This window comes from Phyllostomus hastatus, unplaced genomic scaffold (genome assembly GCF_019186645.2).
Source record: "Phyllostomus hastatus isolate PE091 unplaced genomic scaffold, TTU_PhHast_1.1 phas_scaffold_501, whole genome shotgun sequence".
Taxonomy (NCBI): domain Eukaryota; kingdom Metazoa; phylum Chordata; class Mammalia; order Chiroptera; family Phyllostomidae; genus Phyllostomus; species Phyllostomus hastatus.
This window is the reverse complement of record NW_025334033.1, coordinates 34,523,219-34,536,785: the sequence shown is the minus strand read 5'-3', so window position 1 is coordinate 34,536,785 and position 13,567 is coordinate 34,523,219. Positions and strand designations below refer to the sequence as shown.

Genomic DNA, 13,567 nt, shown 5'->3' with positions numbered 1-13,567 from the left:
TTTAATTCTTCTTTCTTCTTAGATACCTGGTTAGAAAAGATATGGGGACACAATATTACGGAATTTCAGCAGCGATTTGATGGAATTTTGACTGAAGGAGAAGGTCCAAGAAGGCTTAAGAACTTATATTTTCTCTACTTAATAGAATTAAGGGCTTTATCTAAAGTGGTACCATTCTTTGAGCGCCCGGATTTTCAGCTCTTCACTGGGAATAAAGTTCAGGATGAAGAAAACAAAATGTTACTTCTGGAAATACTTCATGAAATCAAGTAAATTATGTACTAACAACTTGTACATTAATAGAAGAATGACAAGTGGCATCTAAAATTAGGTTCTTAAATATGCAATATAGAGAAAGGAAAACTTTTAAAAATAATTAAAAGCTAATTTTGCCTGTAGGTGTTTAGAACCATTGATTTATGTTTTTGTTTTAACCTAGGTACTAAAAGATATATATTTTTAATTTTAAGAGCCAGTCTTTTGGTTCTTAGATCCCTGCATCATTTTCACATTTAGTTGGGTTTGGGGCCAAACTTCAATTATATTTAGCAGTTAGCCTTTGGATTTGAGGGTAAAAATTTATTTGGGGGCATCAGAGTGTTAGTTTTACTATATTTTCTACTCTTATGTTAATTATGGGATTCATCACTGATCAGCAAAATGTTATATTAGCAGAACTTTTAATATTTTATAGTATATGAAATTGAATATTCTCTGTTTTAAAATGCAGGTCATTTCCTTTGCATTTTGATGAAAATTCATTCTTTGCTGGGGATAAAAAAGAAGCAAACAAACTAAAGGTAATTATTTTATACTTTAATTTTTTTATTTTTTTTAAAGATTTATTTATTTATTTTTTAGAGAGGGGCAGGGAGGGAGAAAGAGAGAGAGAGAAACATTAATGTGTGGCTGCCTCTCACGTGGCCCGCAGCCAGGCATGTGCCCTGGCTGGGAATCGAATCTGTGATGCGTTGGTTCGCAGCCCGAGCTCAATCCACTGAGTTACGCCAGCCAGGGCTTATACTTTAATTTTAGATATAAACTCTTAGGCAAGTATGAATATAAGGCCATGTTTTCATACTTAACAGTATATCTTGGTATACATCCTGAAACTATAAGAAAAATCACAGTCATAATGCTTCTTTTCCTAAGATAACAGAAGTCCAAAGGCAGGTCCAACTTATGATCAAGTTTGTGTTATGTTCAAAATTACTACAGCTGAAACCTGTGTGTCCCTGCTCACTTTATAGATGGCTTCCATACTGATGGTCTCAGGTCATGAGGAGAAGTTATCAATTAAAAGAAAGGATCTGGAACATGAGTGAAAGTAATAGTCTGTCTTTGGTTGAAGAGAATTCTGAAAATGGTTTTGGTTGAATTAAAGGATCCTCTGTAAGGGGAGAGGGCACAGTGTTGTTTTGTTTTTAGATTGAATTTATTTTTATTTTTTAGAAAGAGGGGAAGGGAGGAAGAAAGACAAGGGAGAGAAACATCAATGTGCAAGAGAAACATAAGTTAGTTGGTTACCTTTCACTTGCTCCCAACTGGGCACCTGGCCCCCAACCCAGGCATGTTCCCTGACAGGAATTGAACTGGCGACCCTTCAGTTCATAGGCTGCGCTCAATCCACTGAGCCACACCAGCCAGGGTGCATTATTTTTTTTTTTCCCATTTACCTTATTCAACAGGAATTAAAGGTATTTAGGAATGCCAGCATGCAGTTGTGGAAAGAACAGACACCCACAAAATGGGGTTTGCCTTGCCTCTTTTTGTTTGTTTATTGGTTTGTTTATATATAATTAAAAATTTTCAACTGCAGATGACATACAGTATTGCATTAGTTTAGGTGTATAATTTGCCTTGCCTCTTAATAGAGGTATAGCTTCAGGCAACACCATCTTTGTCTCTTGCTTTAAATTACTACAAATATAAAATAGTACTAGGAAGAGTTTCTAGATGATTACTAATGTGGAGAGCATGAATTTTGTCATTAAAGGGAGAGAAAGCTCCTATCCTCAAGGGATTTCTAGCCTATTTGGGGACTCAAGAAAGTTTTTATTACTGTTCTCTGTTAAAAGCTATAGGTGAGTAAAGGCAGGTGGCTTCCAGGAACAAGGGGCTTGATCTGATTTCATCAAAATGTTTCATCTGATTTCAACCGTCTTCCTCTGTTTTATTCTTTGTTTCTTTCTGTAAGGAAAGAACCTGATTTTATGCAGCTTGCAAGCAAAATACTTTTTGCACTTAGTTTTTTGCTGTTAGATAATAGTTATTTCTGACCTCCTACCTAGCTCCTACTTAAAGCATTCTTGCTAGAAATACATAACTCATTGCTTATATAACCTCCCAAACAGCTTCCAGGAACTTAGAAATGAGGGGGAAGATGCTGTATAAGACTTTTTCCCCTACTATTTTCAATATCTTCCTTATTTTAGGACACTTGCTGTTTTATTGGAGAGTGTTTGGCTTTTACTCTTATTATATTATGCAGATTAGAAATATTTCTCACAATGTTTTAATTTTATCAGAACTAAAACACTCAAGTTTGATGTCCTACTATGGCATTTAACAGATAATTTTTCTGAATTCTTTTATAAGAAAAGAGTAAAAAAACAAGAAAACTTGTTAATATCAGGTTTTTTCTAAAAAAAAAAGGTAGTTTATGGTGAACACCATGGATCTGAACAGTCATTTATAAATTCATTTAAAAATCTCTCTTGTCTCCTTTATACTCTATCAGTGTTTGGTTAGAAATAGTAGACTTGCATGAAAGAGGATTGTTGAAATCAATTCAGATTAGACTATGATTTACTTAAAGGCTTACAAAACATTTGAAAATTGGAAGAGAATTATTTTTTTGGTCAATTGGTTTCACTGAATGTAAATCATAGTATATAACCACAACATGTTTGATTATTCTACCCATTGACTATAATTTTAAGTGTTGATCTAAACTGTACATAAGGAGAATTTGTAAGTGATTTAGATTCTGGTTATTTTAGGATCATAAATTTTCTAACTGGACATAACTTTGGCATATACTCAGGGTATTGGACATTGATTTTTATTTGTAGAAGTCACACAGCTATTTTCCTATTCTGAGCTAGTTAATTTGTAGCTTATTAATTTGGTTCTAGCATAGTAAGTCACTTGAGCACTTGTGCTTGGTTTTCATTTTGCACTGTTTTGGCTACTGTAAGAAACCATGCTTTCTCTATGTGCCATACAAATATTTACTCAAGAGCTGCCACATTCAAGTATTTGAGTTAACAAACACAGATTCAAATACTGAATTTAGACAGTGTCTACAATAAGCACAATCTTTTATAACAGAGGCTCCATCTTTTACAAGTGTGAGTCTCTCTCTCTCTTTTTTTTTGGTTGGTGAAAGGCTGGGGTGCAGAACTTAAAACAACAGAAATTTATTCTCTCAGTTCTGGAGGTCAGAAACCTGAAATCAAGGTGACAGCACAATATGAGTCTCTTCAAATCAAAAACTTCCAGGGCCTTTCCTCATGACAGTGTTATTTTAAATATTTATTGATTGTGAAAATATAATTGCCAAAAAGCCACTATACTTTTAGTAATATTTTTAAAGTAAAAATTGTGTTTTATTGATCATAACATTGATATCATTTGGAAATTTGTAGTGCATGCATGTGCGCTATTTTTTATTCTGTACATATACAATGCTTGTCTACAAATGGATTTCGTAGGCTCTGATAGCAACTATTAAGTCTTCTAGAGGTCAACACCTCATTGGAAAGAACATCTACTTTAGAGTAATTTTACTACTCTGTGGTAAGTGTTTAAGTATGATTTTTCTTTAATTCAAAGTGAAAGCAAAAGTTTAGAGGTAACCTCAAATCAAATCACCAAAATCATAAGAGTAGTATGAGTAATATTACTGGGTAAATATTTTTTAAAAAGTAGATTCAAAATTAGGATTACCTCTTACTGGGCTCAACCCAAAAGGTACAGAACCACAAGATATAGAATATTGATAATGTATGGTAATAACTAATAGTAACAGTTTGGGCTTCATATTAACAGGAAATTTGTATTAATAATGATAGAAAATCTGGGATCCTGTTAAAGATCTTTCACATGTTACTGCTGTTTCAGAGTCTCAAGCCAAATGAAACATCTGGGGAGAGACTGAATTGAGTTAATTAGAGTGAACTGAGGTCTGCTTTGAATAGTGGGTTCCAATCTTTGCTGACTGACTCCCATTTTTAGATCTTTGGTCCTGTTCTCTTCTGCTTGAGTCCAGTATGTGATTTATTACATTAAAGAGAGAGAGAGAGAACACTAAATACCATATGCTCCCCCAGTAATAGGTCAGTTGGTATACTGGATGTTCCATCTGAAATGTATGTCAGATTTCCTGCCTACAGTACTGTAAACTGAGTCCAGTATGAGTCCAAGACAGAGGGAGTCACTTGGAGAATCAATTAATAATTGGCTTGGAGTAAATGAAGGATGTATTCTTGGCTTCCCTTCTTTGCTCCTTATTAGTTAAGGACACAAACTGCTTTTAGTGAACTGGATGCCTGTTGCCCTGTTATAAACAATATAATAACCAAATGTTCAAAGGTATATACATATCTATTAAGAGTATCTATTAAGAGTATAAAAGCAAAGAATTCAGAATGTTCAATTTTTCTTATAGTAGTTTTTTTATAAGAGTTGGTGAAGAGTACATGGATGTTCACTATATTCTGTATATTTCTGAATAACAATAATAATAATATCTGATTGTTTCACCTAATTAATACCAGAAAGAGGGCTTTAATTTAACTATTATGTAGTCAGAGGTTTTTATTTTTTCTTTCCCTCCCTCCCTCCCTATTTTTCTGGGGCGGGGTTAATGAGGCCATCCAATCCCTGTCTCCTATCTCCCCATGTTGACATAATAGTTAGCAATCACTTCCAATACAACACCTCGTAGAAGGCACTCAGAAAATACAATTTTATCAAATTGTTTTTTAGGAGGAATTTCGACTGCATTTTAGAAATATTTCAAGAATCATGGATTGTGTTGGTTGTTTTAAATGTAGACTGTGGGGAAAGCTTCAGGTAAGCAAATCTATCTCAATTCTATTTTTCATTTATTCTTTGCACAAAGAATTTTCTGATTTTCCTTTTTTAAATTTCTGTTGTAGACTCAGGGTTTGGGTACTGCTCTGAAGATCTTGTTTTCTGAGAAGCTGATAGCGAATATGCCGGAAAGTGGGCCCAGTTATGAATTCCATCTAACCAGACAAGAAATAGTATCATTATTTAATGCATTTGGAAGGTTAGTCTAAATATATTGACATTGTTTCTGCTAGTCAAGTAAGTCTAATGCAACATGTATACTTTCAGATAAAACCGGGTAAAGAATATCCTTTATGGTAAAATTATCTCACTACAGAATTCTATGATCTTATGAACTACCGTAAGTATGTAGACACAGTCATTACATGATATTCTTTATTTTTACCTATTGACCTTTATAATCATGATTAATTTGCTGATTGGACTTCAATATTCATCTTCCTGAATTTGTATATTTTTTCTAATTATTTGCAAGTAGTTTTTTTGCATTGCCCAATTTTTTTTAGGATCTTGCAAAAAATCATGTTGTTTAAAATAGATGTACATGTAAAATTTCTTTTTGTGAATTCATTCTGTAAAAAGGTTAATAAATCTTTAAAAAATAATTTCATAAAAATGATTGGAAGATAAGCTTGAAAACAGGCCACTTACATTATAAAATTTGAGTATAGATGCGTTTCCTTCTGGCTTATCATATGTAAGAATGCAGAGATTTATAAAATCTAGTCATTTCCTAAGGAGGAACAATTACGATTTAATATTTTGGGTTTGACATAATATACCTTCAAAATTATTCTTTAGTACACAGAAGCTTGACAGTGGTATTCACTGAGTACCCTGCTACATTTTTATGGTGAAGAGCAGAGCTAAACTACACTTAACAATTTGATCCACATCTACTGTTCTCGTTCTTTAAAGTTGAAAAGCTTTGGTTCTTTGTATATTTACTAGATATGATATATCGATTAGTTTTCAGTACTCATGCATATTTAAAATATGTATTTTAATGCTTATGTACTTTATCTTTAAATACTAAGCATATGAATATACTTATAAATACTTTTAAAATACCTAAGCATTTTAACATTTTTATACTTGGTTGTTCTGTAATTTAAAACTTTAATACTAAGTTATGAATACTTAAAGGTAACAAATTTCTGGGGAATGTTATCTTAGTTTTATCACATCAAGTAAAAAACTAAAGTACATCAAAATAGATTAAATGATTTATGCAGCTTTAAATTTGTTGAAATAAATTACTGAAAATTGTTTTCTGTACTCTAAAAATGCAAAGTTGAATAACATAGGAAAGTTATCTAAGATAGTTTCTGAATGAAATTTTTTTTTGGTTACAGAATTTCTACAAGTGTGAAAGAATTAGAAAACTTCAGGAACTTGTTACAAAATATTCATTAAAGAAAATGAGTTGAAAAAAATAAAGAAAAGAAAAAAAGAAAATGAGTGGAAATATGCCTGTTTCTGGACAATGGAGGTCAAAGAGTAAAATTTTGTTCAAAGAGATAATAACAATAACAGTCTTAAGGCAAATATTTTACAAAGCTGCTTTTGTAAAAGGAGACATACTGTTTTAAGTAAATATTTTTAATTGTGTCAAGTCTATGTATAATATTGTGAGTAAAAGTTATACTTTGGTAATGTGGTACAAATTTTGAAGTTTAATATTGAATAAAATCAGGACTATTAAATTCATATATGGTAAAAGTAAGTACATGATGTTTTAAGTCTCTCAAAGTAGCATTTTATGTAAGATTAATATAAATAAAACTATGGCCATTGTGACAAGTGTTTAATAGAAAAATGCTAAGGAGGCTCATGAATAACCCATAATTAACAGCCTAAAATTTTTCAATGCATTTAGAGTAACTGATATAGTAAATAAAAATACAGAATGACCAGTTAAATTTGAATTTCAGATAAACAGCTTTTAATATAAGTATGTTGCATGCAATATTTGAAAAATACTTATACCAAAAAACTCTTTCTTATTACAACTCAAATTTAACTGGTAGTCCTGTGTCTTATCTGGCAACCCTAAAATACTTTGGTATGAAGAAAAATTACCTTTAGAGTTACTATTTTGATTGGCTTGTTTTGGATTGTAGAATACAGTGACAATTGAAAGGCACAGGGGATTTCTATACATTGTGAAAATTGAATAGATTTATATATTTATTCTCATAATATTTTACCTAATACTGAGTAAAATTTGGGAGAAATTTTTTATTTTTATATGATTTTAAATTTACAGAAAAGTTTTCAGGATAGTACAAAGAACTCTTTCACCCAGATTCAGTGATTGTTCATATTTGCTTAATCATGACCTTTGAACCTTCCATACTTTAGTGTGTAATACTGAATAATTTATTAAAAATATTTTTTTCAGAAAAAATCTGGAACTATAATAAGGAATTATTTTGAATTTTAATCTAATTTTTTTTTAGTTTTGTTGCCCTTTTAATGTTTGATCTGTAAACTCATAGTGTATATAATTTTTTGTTTTTTGTGTTCATTTCCTTTTTCTCCTTAAAACTAAACTGTAATTTTGGGAGGTTTCATTAGTGGAAGCTCTTCAATGATAAAAATATTTGAAGGGGTTTAGGAATTTATATCACATGATAATTGTAGGGGAAAAACTGTATACCTCAAAATTATGTGCCTCTTTATATGTCTTAGCAGGTTATGTTGAGATGTCACATTATTAATAAAACAGGGTTTATTTATATAATGGTTTAGAAATGCCATTTTACACTGCTGTATGCTTTTTCTTTTCTGAGTCCCTAAGGCCTGGGATAGTGCCAAGCACATAGTGGATATCCAATAAATAGTTGTTGGATGAATGTATGAATGTGCATTTAGTATATTTTAAATGAATAATCACAGAGCTAAGTATAACAATATGTGTTGTATTTTCCTTTCCCCCTCATTTGAATAGGGCAGGAAAAGAAAGACTTTAACTTACTAGTTAAGTCAATATTGGAGTTCTTGGAGACTGAAAGGACTATGAAATAAACACCATATATAAAAGTTTATGGATTTAAATGGTAGTTTGTCTGTATACCTCTCTCATGCCTCTACCCCTTTTTTTCAACAGCCAGCTTTTTTTGAAAGAATAATCTTATCTTCACTTTATCACCTCCCACTTACCTCTTACCTAAAATCTGGCTTTTGATTCTGTAGTAGTTGTTAACAATCTCTTCCTTTGAAGTCTAAAACCCCAGTTATAAATCTACAGTTCAGTTCATGAGGCAATTCTTATTTGACTTTTCTGCATTTGACACTGTTGACAGTTCTTTCTTTAAAAATCTTTTTTTTAAACCCTTGATTTCCTTGTATTTCTTCACTTAATCCTGGATGCCTCCTTTTTAGCTTTTCATTTATGCCTTAAGTGTTATTCCTCAGGCTTTCATTCTTGCTCCCTAATCACCACCACTTCTCACTTTTGGGTAATTCCAATTCAATAATTTCTAAGTCCTTATCTTTAGCCCATACTTCTCCATTCATCTGTCTACCACAAACCTTTACTTGGTTGTCCTCCAAGATACCAGTGTGTGTTTCTTAAAAGAACCATCCTCCCCCAAAATCTACTCTTATGCCTATGTTCCTTACTCTGGTTAAATTCAGAACCACTGTCATCCAAATTCTCTAGGCTCACTCCTCTCCTTCCTCTTCCTCTGATCCAATCAATGTCTAAGAGCTATGGATTTGATTCCATCTCTCTGCTACATCAGTGTCTTCCCATATTCATTGCTCTTAAGAACTACCCTAACCTGCCTGCTTATACCCAGCCTGTCTCCTCTGTTTTGCTCCACAACACTACCAGAGTGGGTTTTCTAGAAGTACTCTAACAAGGTTCTCTGATGTAGTCTCCCAATCCCACTTCCCCCAACCCCTGTGTTCTGAGAAAATGGACTTAGAGTTCTTCCAATGTACCTTGGTCAGTCCCCCACACCCTGGTGCATGCTGTACACTTTGCATCAAGTGCCCTAGCTATCCTTCCCCACCTGGAAAATTTCTATGTATCTTCGCAGGCTTAGCAAAAGCATCATCTCTGTGAAATCTCCCTTGTTGCAACCAAGGAGGGCCACAACTAACTTCCTTTTTTTGTGTTACCACTGTAATTACAACCTACCTCTATTGTGTCACTTATTGTACTGTATTGTTTTTGTTTTTTTAAGCCTCCTTTACTAGAATGTGAGCTCAAGGGCAGGAAAAGGAACTTTATCCATTTTTGCATTTCCACAGCATAGTTTTCTGCATATGAACACTTAATAAATGTTTGTTGAATAAATTGCTTTTAAAACTTTGTTTTATTAGAGGTCATAATTTCACTCCAAATATTATTTACAGCAAGAGTCAGTAGACTCCCAAAGATTTGTGGACTTTAGGACATCAGTAAAGGTCCTGAAACTGTACTCAAAATCAGTGGGGAAAAAATAGTAAGAACTCTTCTTTCAGAGGAAAAGGTAACATCAGTGAGGAATTTTTTGAATAACTAAAGAAAAGCTGCCCAAGATTATGAGCCAGATAAATTTATTACTATTTGAAATTCTAAGGGAATGGAGATGTTATAAATTATTTTATACGAGGGCTTTTCTTATCGTAATATTTGAATAAACATGTACTATCTAATATCATATTGTTATTTTAAAGTAAAGTGTATGGCAGTTCCTATCAAATTAGTGTATAATACTAAGGGACATGATAACTAGGTGTAATTATATACTCACAAACAGTAGACTATCATCTGTAATTCCTATTTTTTCTTTGGTAGCACTAGGGTTCTTATTCTTACACAGTAGAAATTCGTTTGGTATAATTTGTTAAGAGAGATTAAGAAAACCAGACCTCCAAATAAAAGCACAAACACTTTTATTTTAACAGGGGTGTTTTGTTACAATTTAGTGAGACGACAAATAAATACATTCATTGGCCACAGCTATACTTTTACAACCAGTTTGAAACTGATTATATAGCTGGGAAACACTGTTAAACAATAAAAAAGTCAGCTATGCATAAAAAAGCCACTAGCTATAAATTACATCTTTCATAAAATTACAACCAGTTATAATGAGTGGTAAGAGTTTCAAAATTAATGGCCACCCAAATGAAATTATAAAAACAAGTACTGCTAATCACTGTAGAATTAATTACACACTTAAGCAATGAAACACACTGTTCTAATTAATAAACCAAAAAGGAAGGTTTGAAATTGTCATCATGTGCTTCAGTGCAGGATGAACAGGGAATCGGTAGCCCTTTGATTTTATAAACAGTTCCTTTCAAGACCAAACTTAAAGTGCTCCTAGTGCTTTGGAATTTTCAAGCAAAAACTGGGCCAGAAGCTTATTTTTTGTTGTCTTTGGTGATGTAACATGGGAGACGTGTATAAAGAGACAAATGTAAGAATTCAGGTATCCTAGTCTGATAAGAATGAGTTTATAAATCTCAGATTTGGAAGAATCAACTAATGCAGCTGAAAGAACCAAGTTTCTTTATCTAAAATATTTTTTAAAAGTAGTCTTTGCTTATCTGGTCAAATAGGAACATTATTTAGGGAAACCTTATTAGAAAAAAAATTATTTGAACCCAGCGATTAACAAGAAAACACAGATCTTTTCAGATAGCTCTAGATAATTAGATAGCTAACATTAGAAAAATAAATAGTTGGCATTCTGAAAAGAAATCTATTAAATGAAGTTGTAATCATAATATTCTCAAGTGCATAATACACTGTCATGTAAATACCAGGATTAACTCTGTACTATCAATCTTTAATTTGGTTACAATAAGAGACCTTGTAAATAAACCTAAGAAACAACTACAGATGTATGCTTCTGATTGAATTCAGTCATTGTTTTATGATAAAGTTTCTTTGGCTGTGTACCAGCCTCCCAAAAGATGGAAAGCATTAAAATTTTCATTTATTCCTTGGGGTTTCATCTACCATTATACTTTTGTGAAGTTACTGCATCAATTATTAAAAAGTTGAGAGCTATTCTAAGCAAGAGTGGAAGTAAAACGTAACTTTCTAATTAAAGTAGGAGACAGAAAAAGACAGTTGTCTTAGTTCTAGTTCTGAAGGAAGAGATCAGACAATTGTATAAAGTTAGGTGTCTTTAAGTATGTTGTGACAACTTCCCAATGGTGCCTGTTCCCTTGGTATCTTGAGGTATTCAGCATCTCCTTCTTTCAATATAGACACTGGTAGAAAGTGCATTTTTAAATTCTCTATTACCTTAGCCTACCACATATGTTTTTAAAAATGAGATAGGACATTCAAGACATTTTCAATATAATTCAAAAAGTATTCCAATATTGTTAATCACTGGTTTTATACTTACCTACTTAGTACCTTTATATCAGTTTGCTTATTTATCTAGTGCTGGAATTAATTTAAATTAAATATAATTTGGCTTTGCCCATATACAAGATTAAAAATGTGAAAACTAAAGGAAGTCTTATGTCCTACTAAGTATTGCACTTGAGTTCACTGCAATTATGTATCATGATTTAATTTACCTGAGGACAATCGTGATTTTTAGGTAAAATCAGCTATATCTTGTTTCAGCTAAATCAAATGCTTTTGAACATGTAATCATGTTTTAACTTAGAATTATATATTTTGTGAATAATTCTTAAATGCATCTGTAAACCTGTTTAGTCCCAAGAAGTTTCTACCAAAATCTCCCTATGCAAAAACCACTATTGCTTTCTTGAAGAATCATGCTTAAGCTACTATATATATCTTAGTGATACAAAATAACCACTTGACCAGTTCTACTCAAAGTAACCACATAATTTTCACTGGTATACTTTCTTCTTGAAGACATAACTGTGGCTTTCCAAAGAACACTGCTCCTCATCACTGTTAAAATGATTGCATAATTTCAGTTGGTATTTTATGATCATGCTTAGAAGAAGTATCTTCAATGATTACATATTTTTAGTATAACTTTTAAAAGAATAATACATTTTTATGCCTTAATTTTGTGCACTTTTCACACTAAAATTTTTATTGGGTAAGAATGCCATATCGAGTACACCACTGAATATACAGACTTTGATTTTAATAGGAAAACCGCCTCCTAATTTGTTGAACAATGTATCCCAGGGAGAACACTGGAGTTATGACTTCGGGGACTGCAGTGTACTCTTCAGAACAAAGATAAAAGTGCAAATATGCAAATATGCATTTGATGTTCCAAAGTCAAGATGTATGGAGGCCTTCGAGTGCCGTAAGATCTAATCTCTTGTTTCTCCCACTTCAAACGTTCCAGTTAACTTCATTTTACTATGAAGAGGTCAAAGTAATAGCCGTGTCCTCTGCTGAACACAGCCACATTTCCAGGTGTTGTTTTCAGTTGCAAATGATAATGGAATGTTTATGTAGATGGCATTTAAGCATGTTGAATATATACACTCATGAAAAACAACCGAAGAATCACAACTTGGTAATGCTGTCAGTTTTGTGGTGTTACATATAAGCCACGGTGATTGTTCAAATCTAAACTACTACAAGTAAAGAGCAAAGGAGCAGTATCTGTCATAGGTCCATTCAGGTGGGGAGAGACTGTGTAACTGGTGCTGCCACACCCTGTCATGGTGCCATACCAGCCCAACCCTTGTGAATTTGATAAACTGCAACAACAAAAGAAAAAGCCATAGGACTGTGATCAGTATATAATAGGGCACATTGGCATTTTTAGTTTTTCAATGAATTTTATAATATAGTTAATATCAAATATTGAAATAACACAATGACTTTCTATAAAATTTAATGACTTTAACTAATACCTTTGATTCTATATCATATAAAAGAATGAATAAATATCACAACTAAAACCTGATTACCAGGTAATAATAGTGCATGTTATATACTAGGCTCTAAGACATTTGGTATACACATGTAGAATTATGTATACATACACATACTCGTTCAATCCTCACAACAGTCCTACAGGTTCTATTATTCCTACTGTAGAGATGAAAAACAGGCTAAAAAATTGGGTTAAATAACTTGTCCAGATGAAATGAGGATTATACAAAATGCTCTATCAAGATGAAAGCATTATGTAGGTGTGTATTAAGGCTTTCATTTTGTCCTGATACACAGCTAATAGTGTGGATTTGCAATGATTTTGGAATAAGGAAGTCACAGAAATATTTCCTATGGCATCTAATGTTCCCAAAAGTTTTATCTACGGTTTCTCTGAGGATTTTGCATAGCATTATAGATAAGGAAACACACAGTCACTACAACAGTATTTCTTCCTGCTTACTGATGATTGCCAGCTTCAAACCAATGAGGGATCCTGAAATGAATTTGTACCATTTTATCCCCGAGGCTTAGAGTCCAACAAGAGGTCATCATAGTACAGGTCCCATCGTGGGTTTAACATCTGCTCTAAGCTTCAATATTAAATGATTTAATTTATTGATTGATACA

At 32.5% G+C, this 13,567-nt stretch overlaps 2 protein-coding genes across 3 annotated transcripts in view; one reads left to right on the top strand and one right to left on the bottom strand.

Moving 5' to 3' along the window:
* The window catches only part of ERO1A (endoplasmic reticulum oxidoreductase 1 alpha), a 42,355-nt gene extending 32,931 nt beyond the window's left edge, over window positions 1-9,424 (top strand). The window contains exons 12-16 of the mRNA XM_045822883.1: window positions 23-269; window positions 731-800; window positions 4,993-5,079; window positions 5,166-5,299; window positions 6,456-9,424. Coding sequence (XP_045678839.1) covers window positions 23-269; window positions 731-800; window positions 4,993-5,079; window positions 5,166-5,299; window positions 6,456-6,516 — 599 coding nt within the window. The 3' untranslated portion in view covers window positions 6,517-9,424. The remainder of the gene's footprint in view (window positions 1-22; window positions 270-730; window positions 801-4,992; window positions 5,080-5,165; window positions 5,300-6,455) is intronic.
* A 586-nt stretch (window positions 9,425-10,010) lies between these two features.
* GPR137C (G protein-coupled receptor 137C) overlaps window positions 10,011-13,567 on the bottom strand; it is a 45,942-nt gene continuing 42,385 nt past the window's right edge. For both annotated transcript variants that reach the window (XM_045823083.1, XM_045823081.1), the window contains one exon: window positions 10,011-12,759. In XM_045823083.1, the coding sequence (XP_045679039.1) occupies window positions 12,582-12,759 (178 nt within the window). In that variant the 3' untranslated portion in view covers window positions 10,011-12,581. The remainder of the gene's footprint in view (window positions 12,760-13,567) is intronic.